The following is a 20,530-nucleotide window of genomic DNA, read 5'->3' as shown; positions in this document are numbered from 1 at the left end:
CATCTCTCTAAGTTAATTTTTACACATTTCAATAATATTTCAAAAATTAAAGTCAAAATTACCGCAAGCTAAAATTATTATTATTATTCACAATATTATTCTAATTGGATATTTATATGTAACATAACTTTCAATGAATACCTTAAATCTATGTGAGTGCCAATTCATAAGCTAAATGCAAGTGATATAAATTACATTATAGTGAACTAATTCATAAAAATCAAACTTAGCCTAACACATCAATCAACTTCAAATCAACAATTCAATACATTCATATCTGAATAAGAATTGAATGGAAAAAATTTCAATTATATTGATGAATAAAATTAAACCTACAAAATCTACGAAAGTAATAAAATTGAATCATAATGCAAAAATTAAACATCAAGTCCGAATAGTATTCGAGTAAGCAAAATAATATTGTGGACCTTGAAAATAAGAATAATAATAATAATTGAAATAGTTTATCTTCTAATCTGGGAAAATATTTGAATCGATAGCATAAAAGAGTAAATGGATACAATAATAGTGAATAAGTAATTATTATTTGCATAGTTTCCTATATCCTAACCCATTATTTTAATGATTTCATTACATACTACTTTACTAAAACACAATATATTCTTAAAGCTCCTGTGGGTAGTCCACAATTGGAGTACGTTTCGGGACTCTCAGTTGATTTGCTTTCTTCTTAATATAATTTTGAAGACATAAATACAAGAATATAACAGTTATCAGTGTTTGCCAGACAATAATAATATAAATGATCAGTTTATTGTTCACCCCTAACAAATCAAAGTTATTTGGCATTTCAACATGATGGAAAATGTCTTCTGAGAATGAGTTGTGCTCTTCAAATTTTGAAAAATTCAAGTGCCAATTTTCATTTAAGATTTCCGAAAGGTTTAAGTACTGAGGCAGAGTCTCATGTTTAAAAATTGGGATGCTCAATTTAGATAAATTTGTCCACATGTGAGGAATTAAGTTATTAATAGCTGGAGAAGGATGGGAACGGGAGTCGCAAGGATAAAGAGTGCTTATCAGTACGTCGCCGTTGTCGTCTTGAAGTTCGCAGTTGCAAGGGATGTGGAGTGATAGGGTTCCTGGACTGTTGCTTGGGACCTCAGTTGTTGAGTTTTTACAGCGAATTGTCGTCTTTTTGCCGGTGTTGTGGAATAGGAAGGTGTCTTCTCGTAGGCGAGTGATTAGGGTTTGATTGTCAGTTGCTTTACAATCAAATTTGCAGACTTCTCGTAGCTCCGATACGTCTGCTTCTGATGTTAGAAGGTGGAGACAAGTGGCTTGGGTGGCGGAGTTCGACATCTTTTTCCTCGGAATCAAGCAGAGGCCTTTCTGCTTGAACTGGCAATCGTCTTCTTCGTCATCTGACAGGATTTGCAGTTTATTTTCTTCTCTAAGTATCAGGTGATGTTGGGAGGTCAAACGGCAGGTATGACCATTCCAATGAAGCGGGATAGATTGCAGGTGGAATAATGAAATAGTTGAATTTTTCTTCTTTATTGGTATTTTGAGGGTAACCAATAGTTCGTTGTCGGATTTTCTGCAGGATGTTAGTTTCAAGTTTCGAATTTTATCGTTGTCTTTTGTTGATATGGTGAAGTTTCTCTTGTTTATTTTCTTTTCGAGTTCTTGAAGTCGATTGTTTAGGTCTTCTTTTGAAATGACGTGATGAGAAAGTTGTTGATTGTAGCATCTCATGTCGATTTCATTGTAGTTGTTAGATAGAGTCATCATATACATGAAAATAGTAGTCCTCAGTTGTGTTTTCAGTACATCGGTTGTAGTATTCCCTTTCTGAAACTTATTCTGTTGGGTGAATGATTCTTGCCAAAGAATAAGGTCATGCTTCATGTTGTTCAATACTTTCTTCACGTTCTCTGCCATGCCGTTCATCTTGCGTGTGTTGTCTATCAATTCGACATGTTCAGCGTGAACGAAGTCTTGAAGATTACTGAGATGAGAAGTGATGTCGGTTTCGGTTTTCACGTATGCGCCCAATTCTTCGTCGGTAGCTACTCCGCAACACCAGTTTAGGACCGCCCCGATCGTATCGATAGAGCGTTCGCGGCGTGGTAGTCGATTTTCGCTCTCAGCTGGAGTGTTGTCGTCATCGCTGCCAATGTAAATGCCGTCTTGTAGTTGTAGAAGTTGCAGCTCCGTTCGATGAATCTGATCAAATACTGCACACTCCGATGAGGAAGGGAAAGGACATGAGTCAATTTTTAAAGGAGTACTCAGAAGGTTCCTCATAACAAATAAAGGATTTGACCTAGGAATACTGAATGTTATTGGAACTGTGGACTCGTAAAATACTACATTGTGAATTTCTTTAAATAGAGCTCCGTGAAAAAGAGAAATTTCTTGAGACAATACCGTACAACATATTTCTACAAATGCTAAGGAACAAAGTATTATGGTATTCATTTTAAAAATATTATATCAGTTAGTACTCTATATTAATCTATCAATGAACAGTTCGTATAAGATATCAATTTTATAAACAATAATTACTAGTAAAATCCCCAAAAACCCTACAAATAGATTATGTAAATGGTCAAATTAATAGCTATTTCTTATATTCCAATCGTAATCACTACTGGAATTGATTATTTCATTAACATCAATACAGATAATATTGTTATTAAAATATACGTTTTCACATAAATAATCTTATAAATAAATAAATTATTATATCAAGAATCATCCGTTTCTGAAAAAGAGAAACATTTTATTACATACGAGTCAAGAAAATAATATTCAAGCATAAATCGTATTTGATGATTTTCAAATAGCATTCATTCATAAACAAAAACGTGAGAACAATTCACATCTTTTAATAATGAATCATCGTTAGAATGTCTAGTAAAATTGTCTATCAGAGCTCAATTATATTTCATTGTTTCATCGAAGTAGAAATCCAATCAATTAATTGATTGATTGAAAACTGCATACTATTGTGATTTGAGAATCATCTCGATATTTAGTCGTGAGAAAATGGATTTGATCGCTTCACAAGTCAATACTGATCTCGCAAACAAAATTCTCTAAAATTCAGTTGTAAGCATGATATTGTTTTTCAATGATTTGGAAAATAAATAAATTACATGAATGTTTCATCTCGATTTCTTCTCATCAATTGTCTTTTAAATTAATGAAAGGCAAAGATTTAGGATGAGCGAGGTATAATTGCTAGCATAAAGAAAAGTGCTGGAATAAAGAATACAGTTAGACAATAAAACAATAAACACTTAATTGATGGGATCTCGTATGAAATTTTTTCAATTTATCTACATGAAAAGCTACATTTTTATAAGTACCTCGTAGCGGAAAAAATATCTCATAGACTTCATCTGTTACTTTCTTTACTACTTCATATGGGCCTGAATATTTTTTGACTAATTTCCTAGACTGTCCTTGTCTTACATCAGGATCGTGGACCATAACTAAATCTCCTGGTTCAAAAATGCAATCTGTTCTATTCCTATCGTAATAGTATTTCTGTTTTTCTTGTGCATCTGATAAGATTGATGGTATCTGTTCTCGCACTTCTTTAAGATTTGCTAATCTCGCGTCTAAATGATAAGTGACGTCGTCATTTTCGGGAAAGATTTTCAAATCTAAAGGAGTAGTGGCTTCAAAACCGTGCAATAAGAAAAAAGGTGTATATTTCAAAGAGCATTGTTTCGAAGTATTGTATGCGAATAAAACTTTCGGCAGCATTTGTACCCACAATTTCCTATTATCGGCTACGTAAGCTGTTAGCATCTCTTGAATTGTCCGGTTGGCTCTTTCGGCCAGACCTTGACTTTGGTGGTGACTTGATGATCCTAATATGTGTTTGATTCCAAGCTCAACCATAAGGTCATCGACTTTTTTTTACAAAATGTGTACCTCTATCGGATCGAACTTCTTTTGGAACGCCAAATCGGTATATTAATTTCCATAAGCATTTAGTGGTATTATTTGCGTCGGCGTGTTTACAAGGTTCAGCTAAAATATATCGGGTCGTTAAGTCAACAATCGTTAGAATGTATGAATAGCCCATTGAGCTCTCTAACGGACCGATGTAGTCCATCATGATACTTGAGAAAGGCTTACTATCACACTTGATGGGTGATAAGAAACCTTGAGGCTTCGTAGTAGGGGTTTTTCTCTCTTGGCAATTTTTACATGATCTTACATAATTCGCAATGTTTTCATACATATTTTCCCAATAATATTTCGATGATATTTTCTCATGGGTTTTATAAATGCCGGTATGTCCACCTGTTAAGGAATCATCATGGAATGTTTCAAGGATTTTATTGATAAGAGATCGGGGTACGAGAAGTTTCAATTGATTGGTATGCCCATCAAATTTCTTCAGATAGACAATGTCTTTTTCGATCGTGTATTTTCTCGCCTTTCTAATCGTAGCTGTATCACTATGATTAGGGTTTCGTATTGCATCATATATTTTTCTTATACTCTCATCATTTTTCTGTAAAGTCTTTATGTCTATTTCTTCTATTTCGAATATATTGTAGTTTTCGTCCTTTGTGAGATCAGTTATATCCTTCTCTAGTGGATATCTACTCAGGGCATCAGGTACGTGCATTTGGGCTCCTGGTTTATATTTCAAATCGAACGTGAACTCCGTTAATTTCATAAGTAACTTACTGACTCGAATACTGGGGTTTTTCCAAGTTTTATAGTATTGTAAACTAGCATGATCTGTGTAGATTGTAAACAATCGGCCAATTAAGTATTGTCTGAAATAATTTACACAATACACTATTGATAGAAGTTCAATCTCTCCTACTGCCCAATTTTCTTCATGTTTTGTCAGTTTTCTGGAAACAAAAGCTACTGGATGTAATTTTCCATTGTCATCAGGCTGCGAGATAATGCCCCCTATTCCAACTCGAGAAGCATCTGTGTGTACCACTACCTCCTTATCATTATTAAAATGATGAAGTACGGGTTGTGATAAAAGTTTGCTTTTTATTTCCGAGAATGCGTTCTGCTGATCTTCTTCCCAAGTGATTGTTTATTCTCGTTATTTTTAGATATCAGATTTGTTAAGGGTCTTGCAATTATAGCGTAGTTTTGAATGAATTTTCGGTAAAATCCACTAAGACCAAGAAATGCTCTGACATCTTTGACAGTTTTGGGTATAGGGTATTTTTCGATAGCTTCCAAGGTTTCGGAAGCGGGTTGTATCCCTTCCTTTGAGACAGTGTGTCCAAGTACTTTAATTTTTCGGTAGAAGAAGTGACATTTAGATGTATTCAATTTTAGTCCTACGTCTTGCAATCTTTTCAAGGTTTTCTCGAGCTGTTGATATTGCTTATCAAATGATTCTCCATAGCTAATGATATCGTCCAAGTAAATCAAAACTCCTCTATACAAATAATCATTGAATACTTGGTTGATTGCTCGTTGGAAAGCATTTGGAGATGTTCTAAGACCAAAAGGTAGTCTTTTGAACGTGTACAGCCCTTTATGAGTTGCAAATGCTACATATTTTCGACAATCTTCGTGTAATGGCTGTTGGAAAAATGCTTGTCTGATATCTAGGGTGGAAAAGTAATCCGAATTGTCAAGAGAATCAAAAATTGTTTGAAGAAGGGGAAGGGGATATCTATCCGGTAATATTTTCTCGTTCAACATTTTATAGTCTACAACCAATCTGAATCCACCGTCTTTTTTAGTAACTAAAAATGCGGGAGAAGCATAATGACTCTGGGTTTCACAAACTATTCCTGCTTTTATCAATAACTCTACTTGTCTGTCTATTTCTGTTCTTTGAGCGATAGGTAATCTGTACGGTGACTTAGCAATGGGTGTGTAATCTGTAAGTTTGAACTTGTATTCGGGTAATTTCGCTTCCTCGAAATCAATTTCGTTTGTTGAAAATAGGTGTTTGTATTTATTGATGAGTCTTTTCGCTTTGGAATTTTGCTCTGGTGTAAGATCTTTATTAATATCTATTTCACAACCCCCTCCATCGAATAGAACAGAGTCTACTAATGAAACAGATTCGTCGTAATTACAAACTTCTCCTTCAATTTCACCAATAATAGTTTCATGCAACAATCTTATATCTTGCCTTCCTAGATTCAAAATTCTAATTTCACTCATGTTTGTTTCAAAATCATCCTCATTCCAAAGCACATGCAATTTTTTATTATGTAATAACGATTCATTTGGAGTAAAATGGGATACTTTGAGCAATTTTTGTGTTAGATTGACCTTCACGTCTTTTTGAGCGGGGATTATTGTTTCAAGAGCACATTTGACGAAATTTACGGGATTGGGTATGCAGACTTCTTTTGTAATATTTGTTTCAGAATCGTTGTGTAATCTATTTAATGTACAAATCCACTCTTTATCCATGTCTAATTCGACTATTTTACCATTATCGGTCATTGAAATGATGTTATTCTCATAATCTAATTTCATTTTATATTTTGAGAAGAAGGAATTTCCAACAATAATATCGGCCTGTAAGTCTTCAGAAATTACTAAATTTACTTCGAATTTCCTGTCATGTATTTGAATTTCACTCGAGATCATTCCTGTGATCGGCATTAATGAACCATTAGCTACCGATAAAGCAATACTACTATTTTTCAAATGTTTTAGATCATCGCTACTTAAAAGATTTTTTGAACTATGTTTACGTTCGTACCGGTGTCAATGGTAATTGATACATCTTTTCCTTTGAATTTTCCATTAATAGTAAGTACTGGGACTTGAATTCTTCTCTCTTTAGTCAATGATCCATTCATTCCAAGTTCGTGCTGAGCATGCATTTCGGAAGACAATAGCTGTTTGAAGTTGGTTTCACTTTCTATTTCGTTAGAGCAATTAATTTCACTTTCATTTGAGTATAACTGATTATTATTGGCATTGAGAAAAAACTGCCTGACAAATTCTATCGCTTTGGATTGTTCATCTTTCATTGATACAGAAGATATTATATTACATGTGATTTCTTCTTTATCAATTGAATTTGGAGAATAATTATCAAATGGAAATTCAGCGCTTTGTTTTTCAAATCCGGATCCCAAGTTCATATCCGATTCGTCTAGGCTCGGGATCCTGTATTCGAGTTTTTGATAAGAAAAAACAATCGTCTTTCCAGTGATTATTCCTCTTACAGTATGTACAGAATCTAGTCCTATTAGGGTTGATTGGTGTCCTGTAATTGACTGATGTTGATTGTGTGTAATTATTGTTTGTATAAGGTTGTCTTTGGAAATTGTTCTGATTTGTTTCGTGTGGGAAGACGTTTCCGCTCCTATTTCCAAACTGTCTATTAGGATTAGGATTATGTGATTGTGTGTTTCTGTCGCGATCATTGTAATTATTATTGTTTGAATAAGGTTGTCTTTGGAAGTTGTTCTGATTTGTTTCGTGTGGGGAAAAGTTTCCGCTCCTATTTCCAAACTGTCTATTAGGATTGGGATTTTGTGATTGACCTACATTTCTACTCAAATTTTTCACCACAATACTCAGATCGTTCAATTTCTTCTCTAAAGTATCTACTACATTTATTTTTTGGACAGGCTGTTCGATTGAAGCATTATGCATTCCTAACTTTTTGTCTAGAAGGAAGCGAGATCTTTCATATTTGGCGAGATTTTTCTCTAAATCTTCAACTGATGCATTGTCCATGAAAGCAACATGTTGCAATGCTCCTACGTCTAAGCCTCTCAAAACATATCCTACTATTCTTTTCTCTGACATTTGAGGCTCAAGAATGTGACAAAGTTTTATTATATCTGCTGTGTATTCTGTGTATGTTTCTGTTGGTAATTTGTTTCTGTTTTCGAGTTTTTGTCTGGTTGTCTCTTCATGAACAGGGTCTACAAGTTTACTTTTTAAGTGGCCTACTGCATCAAGAAATGTCGCGTTTTCATTTTTATCCGAAAATATGTCGAAAATTGCCAATGCTGTTTTCTTGAGGTAGAGGGGTAAATACAAGATTTTATCATCCTCATCCCACTTATTTATTTTTGCTGCCCTATTGAAGGTTTTCAACCACTCGTTGAAGTCTTCACTCTTTGTACCCCCATAGCTTTCGGGTTTCGCAAAGGGTCTTTTATCATTCCCTGCCATATTATTTTCTGGAATTAGGATATTTGCTAAGTTATCGGGAGCTACTGTGTCGTAGATGTGTTCTTGATTTCTGCCTAGCTTGCCTACTATTCGCTCGTAATCGGCTAACATAGGGAAGATAATACGATCGCGTTGAGACAGGGACCCTAACTTAAGTAATCGACTTAGAGCATCTCTAGCTCCTGAATCGTGGTCCACATAAATACAAACTTTTTTTGCCAAGTCAACAGCGAATCTCAAGTATTCAATATTAACAGATTGAGGGATGTGAATACCTAACTGTTTGCCTAGCTCTAATAATTCTGATTTATCCAGAGATTTTACTTTTAAATCAATAGGTAAACGTAATAATGAAACCTCGAATTCACTAGGTGATTGTTCAGAGTCACTAGAACTAGAGCTACTCATCTCAATATAACAATAATAACAATTATCATATTTACCCTGTACGTTGAGAGAATAGAGGACATAATTATACGAGATCAAACACAGAATATAATAATTATGATAATGACCTGAAATGAAAATGTCAATAGATAATTTGAAGGCTAATCTTGTCAATTAATAAACTCTTTCTCATGAGAACGACGCCCAACACCATGTAATGGGGTATTTAAAATAGGTGTATTTTGGGGTTATATTATGTATGGTATTGTGATGGTATTATAAGGTTGTGAGAACAACCCTAGACATTATGGTAACAATTTATAATAGGGGAATCGCTTGGCTTGCGAGAGGTTAAATTGATCTAACTCTATAACTCATGAGAAAGGAACTATATTTTAAAATAATAAACAAAACAGTTATATTTTGGAGAACTAAGTAATCGATTTAATCAAATTGTAACTCAAAATGAAACTGGAAACTTAAATAAAAATAATATTGAGAAAACTTTTTAAAAAACAATAGAATAATTACAGGATTTGCCTTCAATAAAAAAGATGAATAATATATAATAATAAAATTGATAATATTAGCTCACTGAACTCACTGAACCAGGAAAATGGTGTCTCGGAAAAGAAGGGTAGAGCCGGCCCGATTATCTGCAGTAGATAGCTCCAGGTCCCGTCCTCGTAACCGACTGACTAGAGCCTCTCATTTTTTCCATAATTTTACTTGTCATGAATTTTCACCGTCGTCAACAATTTATCTATTCATTGTGAAATTCATGACAAATAATAAAAATTATGTAGTTCTATTACAACACCAATGCACAGAATATATAAAAATAATGAATTATACTCTTAGCTCTATTTGATTATATTCATATTTAATTTTCAAAAAAGATTTTACTTTTAAGTTACAGCTCAAATCAATTTTATTAGCTTGACATTTTACTTATTCCGAGCATAAAGCAATACTATTCATAAATTTTACGCGTATTTGAACTTCTAAAAAGAGTAACAGCATTGAATCAATCAATAAATTGTTGATTGGGTACTCACTTATTTAATTCTGACTTTTTGAGATTATTTAATAAAATAGTTGATAAAGTTGATGACAATACCTCAACGGAATCAACGGCTTCCTCTCATGATATCTATTATACGATTCTAACAATAGGCTATCTATATTAGAGGATACTGTGGTAGAACCCTTCAATGGGCTCCAATGTATCATTTAAGGAATCAGTTCATATAGACCACTATTACTGCAAGTATAGAATAACCCTGGATGGAGTATTAATTCAAAAAGCATCACTTATTTGATTAATTTCTAAAATGCTTTTGTTTGATATGATACAACTTTCCTTGTTAAAAAATACTAAATATTTTGTTGGAAAATAATGAGTACATCATTGTATTTTGGAATTTTGTTCAATATTCTTTTAAAATTTTAAAATAATATAATACTATTTCAAGTTTTCAGAAGTGAGACTGCAATTTTCAAGATCTGAAATGGTCAAGAGTCGCCAAAAGTCGGGCAAGAATGTTGGTGATGTAAAAGACTCAATGTCAGATCATTCGAGAGACAGTATCCTCATTCGGGTTTACCCTCATCTGCCTTCAATTTCAGAGCAAAAATGGTAAGAGTCTTGAAAATTCAGCATACCGTATATGTCATAGTGAGCACTCAATCATCTTGAACTCCTAACACGACAAACTATTATATTCTTCTTTTCTAAAGAAGAAAAAGTATAATTGATGGCAATCCAATCACTAGTTAGGTTATTTTTCAATAATAAAGTTATTTTTTAAATAACTTGATTAATTAATGACAATCCTTACTTTTTCAAAGAGCTTAATTTTTCTATTTTTTTGCAAAGGATGTAAATATAAGTTTTTGAAAATCATTTCACTTGTTTCTTGTTTTCAAGTGGCCTAATCCAGTTTTTACCAATTTAGTAGACCTATTTGCTGAGAACTCACCCAATTAACCATAGGTACCACTTGCAAAGTAAAAAGTAGAACAAATTTCTATTCTTTTTGAATTTGAATAAAATTGATTGAAGAACATTTTTTTCGAAAATTTTAATGATATTTTTCCTTATTGCTTCAATAAGGTATGATAAGCTTTTCTAATTTTCCAAATAGAAACGTTGTGTAAATGAAAATTTCCACAGTCTATCCAGATAAGTGCTCAATTCGCATTACTTTCTTGAATTTTTTCATGAGTTGTTTCAGGCATTGAATACAAGAGTATTTATTATTCATCCAATCAATTCCTCCCAATATTTTTTTGAAATTTTATCGAATCAAGTCACTTGGCCAAAGTACAAAGTCACTTGTCCTCTCTTTCTTAACAGACGAAAACAAATTTCTTCATACTAATCCTTAAAGAGCCTTATTATAGGCTTTAAAGGATTTATAGAGAGAATCATAGGATTCATAGAAAGGCTTCTAAGAGAAGCCTTTTTATGATTGCACCAAGTGTTCATTGACTGCACTAGATCAATTTTGATTCTTAAAATTGAAAATTGTACAGTACTATCATTTCAATAAAAATAACTTCTTTATCTATAATTTATACAGCGCTTAAAGCCCTAGATGTTTCAGTTAGCCTAACTACAATGTTAATAATCAAGTATGGTACCGTATGGTTAATTTCGGATAGGTTTATACGGTTCTAGACAAGAGTACAATAAATTCTCATTTTAATTGCAAAATTTTTATAATTTTTTAGAAGAGTATTGTTATTTATTGTATGTTCAACTACATGAATTATTCAAATTGCAGGAGGAACTTACTGCAGAGTGACGATGAAGATAATGTGCATTATAAAATCATGAATGAATCTTGCAAGGCGGCTAAAAATCATGAAGAATCACAAGATTTGTCAAAAAAGGCATTTTCATTTGTGACAATGTGCTGTCATATGGCATGGATGAAGATAATTCAGGTAGGCTTTGATGTAACCCAATATTATTATTAATTTTAATTTATTACTAATAGGATGAGATACTGTAGTCACCATCTGTGCTGTACATATCACCATAGATGAAGGATAAGTAAGATAACTATATTATTCTTGTCTCTGATATCACCTAATTCATATTACAATGGATTAATACCTACCTGCTGATATTCGCTATCGATAGGCTGACAGCATACAAAATCAAAAGTTAGAAGCAAGTTTTTATCATGATGATCACGACTTTCTGACTGAATATTTATTTTTCAATAGATCATAGTCATTAACCGAGAGGAAGCGATCAAATTTCAACACTCCGAATAAATTTCAACCATTGATGGAATGATTAAGTGAAACTACAAAAGGGAATTACACTGAACAATATGATAAAGTTTAATGTCTGTATAAAATTATTTTTGATGTTCAATGTCTGATGTATATTATGTGTATTATGTGTAATTATGATATCTTCTCATTAATCTCTCGTTGAGTTTGTTGTTTTGTATAGTCTTCAGTAAAATCTCATCTTTGGATTAGGCTAAATAATTTTTCCTTCGGATGATGCCCACATAAGCTCTAGGCTTGTGCGTGAGTGAATGAGACGATGATGATGCGAGATGAAAATTTGAAGATTTTTTATGAATAGTTATTCTTGCTGATTACTTAGCCTACAATTCTCAAATTTTCACTCAACCTTAAATTCAAACAATTCTACAAATCGATTGCTAGAGAATTGGCTCAGAGCAATTTGCGTAGGGTGAGCTCTGAAGTTTTACAAAGAATATTTTTCTTATTCACATTTCCATAGATGAATTTCATGAGAATCGACCCAGGTGAAAAATCAGAAGATTTTGAGGAGAAATGGCAAGCTGATACTGAGCCACTGAAGAGCCCACATGCAAATGATTTCTGGCCTGTACCAAATGACCTTATTCAGAAGAACTTTGAGAGACTTTTGAATATATCCAGCAATTCTGATTCAGACACAAAATCCAGAAGTGAGGTAAGAGACTTGAAGTTTTCAAAATACATTAATTTTACAAAACTTGAATTCAAGTAAACTTTACTAGTATAAAAACCTCTTTGGGTTTATTCTACATTATTCTACTTATTATATTTGAGGTCGGTTATTCAAGAGCACCTTGGAGTGCTTGAATGTAGCTTGATAGGCCTAGATACTCAAAGTTAATCTATTCAGATTGATCAACTTATTCAGATCTCAGTTTTATAAAGTAGGTAAGGTGTATTGATGAATAATTAATAGATTGTTGAGTTTGAGTAGTCTCCAATACATTCGATTGAATCGAGAATTCCCTAAGAAAATGGGTTATTGAATGATCAGAATTAGATGAGATCCTTACAAGATTCATCATAGATTAATGGCTGAGTGTAAATTTTATATTTTCTTTGGTCTCACTAAATTGTTTTCTCCTTCCAGAGTGACAAGGACCGGGGAGACTCCTCATTGACAGCAAGACTGTTGCCGAATATGAGCGAGGCGGAGCTGCACTCTCTAAAAACAAAACTTGAGATTCCCATCTCCAAGTACACAGGCAGTCAAGATTATCTTGCAGCAAAGGTTTCCAATGAGCAATCTTCTTTGAGCTGCGACTGGTTGAGGAAAGAAACAACTGAACAAATAATTAAACTGTTGGGTCCAGAAAAATCATTCATTAAGAGCATTGACAAGTATCCTGATTTCATACACGAGCTAACTGCTACAGAACAGGTTGAGAAGGAGAAAATTCATAGAGATGAATCGAGTAGCATTGATTCATGGCATAGAAACATGGAAGAGAAAGTATCATTCTTCCAAAAGCTTACTGAGAGTGAGAGAAAACATTTTCTCCCATATTTGTCACTGATTAATGAATCACTTGAAACTGATCAACAAGATGAGATCTATTTCGGAAACTGCTGATCTCAGTATCATCATATTGCTGAGGAAAGGGAAATTATGTTCTCGGAAATGTAAAATTATGCGTAGATTACTCTTGGCAGCTTTTATTACTGCTATTGGCGAGTATTTTATTGTTTGTTTATTAAATTTCTTCAATGAAGGTATTGTAGTTATCATTCTGTTTATCTAATCATTATACTAACTTATACAATTCAAAGTTTTCATTCTGAATTCATATTGAATTATAGGCTAGGCCTATATTCAATAACTATATTAATCAATAATCATCTCGAATTTTCTATTACATTCAATATTACACATATTTACAAGCATATAGAGAAGACCTACAATATATTTCATATGAAATAGGTCACTGCTGAGATTTTCTATCTCAAAACATTTTTAATTTCAAACTTGATAAAACATTTTTCAATCTCGAAATTATTCAATATAGACCTGAATCACGAAAACCAAAAATACAAGGAACTGAATCGTTTGAACAAGAGTTGAGATATTCTGATTGTATGAGTTTGAGGGGGGGGGGAATTGACTACTACATAATTGGAATTCTGTGAGGAACCAACTTATTATAGTGTGGGGTAGCTTATAGGAACCAACTCAAGATACTGTTGAACTAAAATGGGAAACATCAAACATTGATGTTATTAAGTACTGTGAGTAAATTTTTAGAATGACAGTTACAAAATAATTGAAGGACGAACAGAAATGGGTACGACTTATTATGCGACATACCATAAAAAATATATAAAAATAAAGGGAATTTTTAGGTACAACTTTCCAGGATTAATTTCATTATAAATTAGAGATAATAAAGAATAATATTGTCAAACAAATCGAATAAAAATTTTTATTAGAAATTTAATTGTCAATGGTACCGGTACTCATTCATCTTGTATAATACGGCACCGGTACAGTCTACGCTAATTAATCATCAACTATAGAAAATGGGTTAGAATATTTTCGAATAATAAGATTAATGTTCATGATATTGATATACATAATGTTCATGATTTATGATTCAGAAGTTTGATATTTGCCATTATAAAAACATGGCTAATAAATTATTTATATTATGATAAGATTCATATTCAAAATTCAACTAAATATGGAATTATAAACTGGAACATATTATTTCATTCATTCTATTGTTAATAATATCTGATTATTGAATAGAATACAAACTATGTATATCAACATGACTATATTATAGATATAATGATTATAAATAACATGGATTCGTGGGGTCCCATCTGACCGAATCCCAAAAGGTCGAAGAGTATCCTTTCCCATATGGTCGAATCCCATCTAGCCGATGAGATTCGATCAATTACGACAAACTTCAACATTTTTCTATCAAATGGGATTCGACTATTTGAGAATCGTTCAGATGGGAAAATCAAATCTTCGACCTTTTGCGACAGTGAGATTTTCGGTCAAATGGGATTACTATTAAAACTTTTCGATCATTTGGGACTCGACCATTTGGGACAGTACAAGTTTGGTGGCATGCCAAATGACCGATTCCCATCTGGTCGAGATTATTATTTTGTCGCAAAAAATCGAAAATTGAAGAATCCCAAATGGTAGAATTGAAACTTATACTTTCCCAAATGGTCGAATCCCAAATGGTCGAATCCCAAATGATCGAAAAGTTTTAATAGTAATCCCATTTGGCCGAAAATCTCAACTGTCGCAAAAGGTCGAAGATTTGATTTTCTCATCTGACCGATTCTCAAATGGTCGATTCCTATTTGGTAGAAAAGTGTTTTAGTTTGTCGCAAATGATCGAATCTCATCGGCTAGATGGGATTGGACCATATGGGAAAGTATACTTTCGACTATTTGCGACAAACTACAAAACTCTTCTACCTAATAGGATTCGACCATTTGCAACGAACTGCAACATTTTTCTATCAAATGGGATTCGACTGTTTGAGAATCGGTCAGATGGGAAAATCAAATGTTGGACGTTTTGCGACAGTTGAGATTTTCGGCCAAATGAGATTACTATTAAAACTTTTCCATCATTTGGGATTCGACCATTTGGGATAGTATAAGTTTCAATTCTACTATTTAGGATTCTTCAATTTTCGATCTTTTGCGACAAAATAATAATGGGAATCGGTCATTTGGCATGCCACCCATGGATTAGCTCTTTGACATAACGTCAGAACTGACTTTATTGTGAATTTATACCAATTGCTACCGTAGTTATCAATTCCATTATTGTTCTCCGTAATACTGTACTTAATTATACTAATTATTATCATGTACCTCATATATTTTATAAATACTCGTATACCGCAATCGTCTAGTAGAGCCTAGTATACTGTTCTGTCATTACTCTTTGATAATATCATAGAATAAGAACAGTGTCGGATCCAGGATAGGCCAAAGGGGGGGCTAGGCGTTTGGGGAGGGAAATCACCGGGGGGTAAATACCCCAGCAAGGCGAGGGGTCCAAGGAATTGTCAAAATTTAAGTTAAAATGACACATTTTTAGACCATTTTCAATAATTATTTATTATTGAACTGAGTTTAGAGGCAAAAAACTATGGTTTGGCTCAAGAATATTGACTAAAAATAAAAGGATTTTGAAGCCATAGAATGTTTTCGCATTAACATATCATATCTGAACCTTTGACCATAAAAATTTGAACGATGAAAGCTATTACCTTTTTATTTCATGTACGGAAATACTTCTGGTAATGATATTACTTTTTTGCAAATGATTAAATTATAAAAATAAACCTGTACCGGTATGTACATTTTAGTTATTCTACCTTATAATAATAATTATTATTATTATTATTCTACCTTATAATAAGTTCGTATAATGCATTACTTAGACTACTATTTATTATTATAAAAGGTCTAAAGCAGAAGTATTGTGTAAGGTTTAGCTGATTTACTCTTACCCTGAATTTAAAGGGTAATAGTTCAAAACAAAGAAATAAGTTGAATATTTCAAAGGGCAGTAAAAATGTAACAAAACATATTCAAAGAAACTTTCATGTTACAACCTTTTTTAACAGTACAATGCTATGAATAAGTTATTTGACAAACACATTCGGCAACCGAAAAAAACTAATTACCCATTTTATCTAGTTTAAATTGGATACCTAAGGAGGGGCTATAGCCCCCCTAGCCCCTCTTTGGATCCGCCACTGGATAAGAATGATGATATAGTACTTATATGCTTTTTCTATGGTTTATATCTACCCATTTGACTTATTTTGATAGATAGAAAACATTTGGTATTTTGTTCCATTTTTGGCTTTAATTGATTGCTTTATGAACACTACTACTGAAAACTGTATCAGTTCAGTCCAGTAGCTGTAGCCGGCTAGCCGCACACCGCACTACGCACTAGTGGAAATCATTGTTTCAAATATCTGCCAGGCCATCTCCTCATTGGGTCCGCACTACATCAATACAGCACTGATCAGACTGTGTAGTGCTGCACTCTGCGCGAAAAAGCGAAGAACTTCATACATTCGCTAGCTATAAAAAGTCCTTTTACTAGAGTGAGGCTCACGTTACAATCAGTAGGCTAGTGGAAAAGATAGGAGAACAGTGTTGCCGATTCTCTGCGTTGCCTCTGCCTTCTAGAAAATAACTGATATCTGACGATAACTGTTCATCCTTGTTAAAATAATGAATCATATAAACTGTTATTCCTCAAGAAAATGTATTTTTAAATGATTAGAAAATACATTTTTATAATTGAGATTGAATATTTCGTTAATTGCTTTTCTTTGTCAAATGATAGGCAAGGACAGCAACACCAATGTTGATCAAATTACGCTATTATAATATGAACCTCACTCTTGATTGCATTTATTGAAAAGAGTACAAAAAATGTATTTGTAGTGTACAGTAAGTTTGCGCTCTAGTGCGTTATTGTTATCAGTTATCAGTACATATAAGGTATACAGTAAAGTGTTAATACAGTCTAAAAAGACAGAGGCCCTGAAATTGATCATGATCACTAAAAGATCTGACATCAGACCTGAGCCAATCAGGTCACTCGATATGAATGAAAGATTACTCGTGTTAACATGGGAAATAATAGAATGTAATACATTATTTTATCTACAGTAACTTGTATCCTCTTCGCTAAGAAATATGGATAACTAATCACTCCTCCCCTCTCAGTGAGTTTGAACCTACATTAAACAGAGTAATGATGTAGTAAAATTAAACTATTCATGAACAGATTCCGTATAGACTTACATTAAATAATAGAAAAAAGTATTGATAACAATAAATGCTAGATGTATAGGTCACGTTTCCTTTTATCTTTATTAATTTATTGTGGAGTCGTCAAAGTCGATGAAAGGATTCTTCAATCAATGACAATACATATTATATTATATTGAAGAAGCTCATACATAAATGTAATTAAAACACTACAGCCAGTTACACACATATCCACTCTTGGACGTTCGATTTTTTGCCGTCCTCATGAATTCTATCAGATTAAACGGACATAATGTATTTAATGTATTTATAAGGGCGGCTAAGAATCGTACATCCAATAATGTGTATAACTACTAGCCTTTCTTCAAAAGCTTTACATCTATGTAAGATGAATCGATCAATGAGTGGATAATATTATATTATAAATAAATCTATCCATGACTCCTCCCACAAGAGTTGAAGCTGCAAGAAGTCCGTAATTCTTTTCTGTAATCAAATACTGTAACTCATGTAACTTATACATAGAGTTAATCAAGGAAGGTGGTTGACGTCAAGGCCGTACCCAGGGGGTGGGTCACAGGGGTTGGAACCCCCCCGAAATTTTCTCAAAAATAAAAATTTTCATGTACATAGGAACTGAATTTCTCTAGTAGGCTATTATTTAATTATTTTCATAGGTAAATAAAGAAGAGTTCAAAGTTGAAAGCAATTTCTAGTTAAAAGTACGTTACATACACAATTTCGTGGTGCATTAAACGATGCAAAGTCTATTTGTATTGTCTTTTAATTTTCCTATTCACCACAGACCACATAACGGTGGAAATTATATTAAAGTTATCTTTCACATACGTAGCTCATTTAAGGCTGATCGGTACACTTTTTTTTGAATTGGATAATCTTTTTCAATATGATTGTTAAGATCACTATAATTGAGAGTGAGAAAAACTGGCAACTGAAATTTGCAAGTGGTCTAATAAGCGAGTTGTGGGTTATTGAAGTGCTAAACTCCGTTTTCTTTCCAGATCATAAAAGGTTTCGAATTTTCCATTGGAGTTTTTCTTCTAATACATTCAGTATATCATTGGCGTTCTAGTATGCCTTTTTCACGATTTATGCCAAAATAAACAAGTTATCGAATTTACAAAAAATGTTACTTTTTACTTTCCTTGCCCTATTACCATAGGTAAGAAAAGTATAAGTGTGTGTGTGTGTGTGTGTGTGTGTGTGTGTGTGTGTGTGTGTGTGTGTGTGTGTGTGTGTGTGTGTGTGTGTGTGTGTGTGTGTGTGTGTGTGTGTGTATGAGTGTATGTGCGTCTGTGTACATGATATCTCATCTCCCAATTAACGGAATGACTTGAAATTTGGAACGTAAGGTCCTTACAATATAAGGATCCGACACGAACAATTCCGATCAAATGCGATTCAAGATGGCGGCTAAAATGGCGAAAAAATGTTGTCGAAAACAGGGTTTTTCGCGATTTTCTCGAAAACGGCACCAAAGATTTTGATTAAAGTTATACCTTGAATAGTCATTGATAAGCTCTATCAACTACCACAAGTACCATATCTGTAAAAATTTCAGGAGCTGCGCCCCATCTATGCAAAGTTTGATTTTAGATTCCCAATTATCAGGCTTCAGGTACAATTTAAACAAAAAGTCTCAAGTGGAAAAGATTGAGCATAAAAATCTCTACAATTAAAGTTCAGTAATATTTTCAACTAAAATTGAAAATAAGCTCGATGTTCGAGAAAATAAGATTATTGAATTGCAAACTGTTGGCAACTGTTCATTCTATAAAATCATTCACTATGAAGAGATAGCAGACCTCGTGTGTCTGCTGCGTTATTGACCTGTCACCAGCTGGCTTAGATCTTTAAATAGTAGACTTGAGTTGCGCGGGAACACTACCATCAGGTGATCAATTTTCATAACGGCAAGGAAAGTTGTGTGAGTGCGCCACACCAGATTTTTCATTTATGAACGATATGAAGAATGATTTTTTTAGTTTGGAAAGATAATTTTTTTGAATTTTCAAGAGAAGTTCTGTTAATATAGTCAAAACCGTTTATGATCTGGAAAGAAAACGGATTTAGCAATTCAACGACCCCTAACTCCCATATCTCGCTTATTAGAACACTTAAAAATTTCAGTTACCACTTTTTCTCACTCTTATAATGATCTTAACAATTATATTGACAAAGATTATCCAATTTAAATGAAAAAAAAGTTTACCGGACAGCTTTAATGCCATGAGCACTTTTTTGAGCCAGCCAGAGAGAACAACAAACGGCTTTGTATGGAAATGGTCCAAGCGGCAAGTCCATCAAAGCTTCGTTTTGTCAATAAAAACATAATGGTCTGAAAAAGGGTTATTTTACAATTTTTAAAAGGTTTTATTGGGCCCTCCGGACCACAATGTATGTTAGGACCCCGCCTAGTATCACAACCCCCCCCACCGAAATTTTTTTCTGGGTACGGCCTTGGTTGACGTATTTTGATCCATACTCATGCGAAGAAACATAAAGGTACATTCATTATTAATTCTGATTTTTCAATTATTATTCTTTGAATATCACCCTCAACTCTCAGTTTTTGACTACTGGAGGGGTTGTTATCTGAAATCGTTCTTCAGTATTTTATTGGATGAGCGTTAGCGAAGTTCTCACTTTTGACTTACTAGAGCCCAATGTCGTTTTCTGTCTGTTTGTATGTTCGACAAAAACTTTAGAAAGAATTGATCAATCAGCTTCAAATTTTGAACACGAATTCTTCGAACTTCTTTATAGATCGAGTTCGTTGGACAACTAAATTGACTCACTCCATCGTCCTTTTTAGGATATAAAAATAACATTGAAAGTGCATAAAATAAAAAAGAATCAGTCAGCTGGAATTTATTTGCATGCTATTTCTGTAATTTTTCCATTCAC

The 20,530-nt window shown here is 33.3% G+C and overlaps 3 protein-coding genes across 10 annotated transcripts in view; 1 reads left to right on the top strand and 2 right to left on the bottom strand.

The window, feature by feature from the left end:
- LOC111056193 overlaps positions 1-13,595 on the top strand; it is a 74,127-nt gene extending 60,532 nt beyond the window's left edge. For 3 of the 8 annotated variants that reach the window (XM_039436625.1, XM_039436631.1, XM_039436619.1), the window contains exons 2-5: positions 9,990-10,153; positions 11,304-11,466; positions 12,287-12,481; positions 12,917-13,538. In XM_039436625.1, the coding sequence (XP_039292559.1) occupies positions 10,026-10,153; positions 11,304-11,466; positions 12,287-12,481; positions 12,917-13,399 (969 nt within the window). In that variant the 5' untranslated portion in view covers positions 9,990-10,025 and the 3' untranslated portion in view covers positions 13,400-13,538. Of the gene's footprint in view, positions 1-9,332; positions 9,565-9,989; positions 10,154-11,303; positions 11,467-12,286; positions 12,482-12,916 lie in introns of those variants that run through there. The other 5 variants (XM_039436650.1, XM_039436643.1, XM_039436636.1 and 2 more) reach the window with 4 other exon arrangements.
- LOC111056195 (nuclear pore complex protein DDB_G0274915) overlaps positions 1-20,530 on the bottom strand; it is a 65,688-nt gene that overhangs the window by 14,010 nt on the left and 31,148 nt on the right. The window lies entirely within an intron of this gene.
- On the bottom strand, positions 397-8,759 carry LOC120353315. The gene is made up of 2 exons (XM_039436565.1): positions 7,585-8,759; positions 397-1,395 (listed from the first exon to the last, which is right to left on the bottom strand). Exons 1-2 carry the CDS (start codon positions 8,533-8,535, stop codon positions 625-627), a joined length of 1,722 nt encoding a protein of 573 aa, XP_039292499.1. The 5' UTR covers positions 8,536-8,759; the 3' UTR covers positions 397-624.

The sequence above is a fragment of the Nilaparvata lugens genome, chromosome 1 (assembly GCF_014356525.2).
Source record: "Nilaparvata lugens isolate BPH chromosome 1, ASM1435652v1, whole genome shotgun sequence".
Taxonomy (NCBI): domain Eukaryota; kingdom Metazoa; phylum Arthropoda; class Insecta; order Hemiptera; family Delphacidae; genus Nilaparvata; species Nilaparvata lugens.
The sequence above is the reverse complement of the archived record's forward strand: the minus strand, read 5'-3'. Positions and strand labels throughout refer to the sequence as shown.

What these genes read in the sequence shown, in the direction of transcription:
- LOC120353315 (XM_039436565.1), bottom strand. Translation starts at nt 8,535, where the DNA reads ATGAGTAGCTCTAGTTCTAGTGACTCTGAACAATCACCTAGTGAATTC. An exon ending in TAGGAATGCATAATGCTTCA is followed by an intron (nt 1,396 to 7,584) that starts ATCGAACAGCCT and finishes AATAAACTGCAA; the next exon opens with ATCCTGTCAGATGACGAAGA.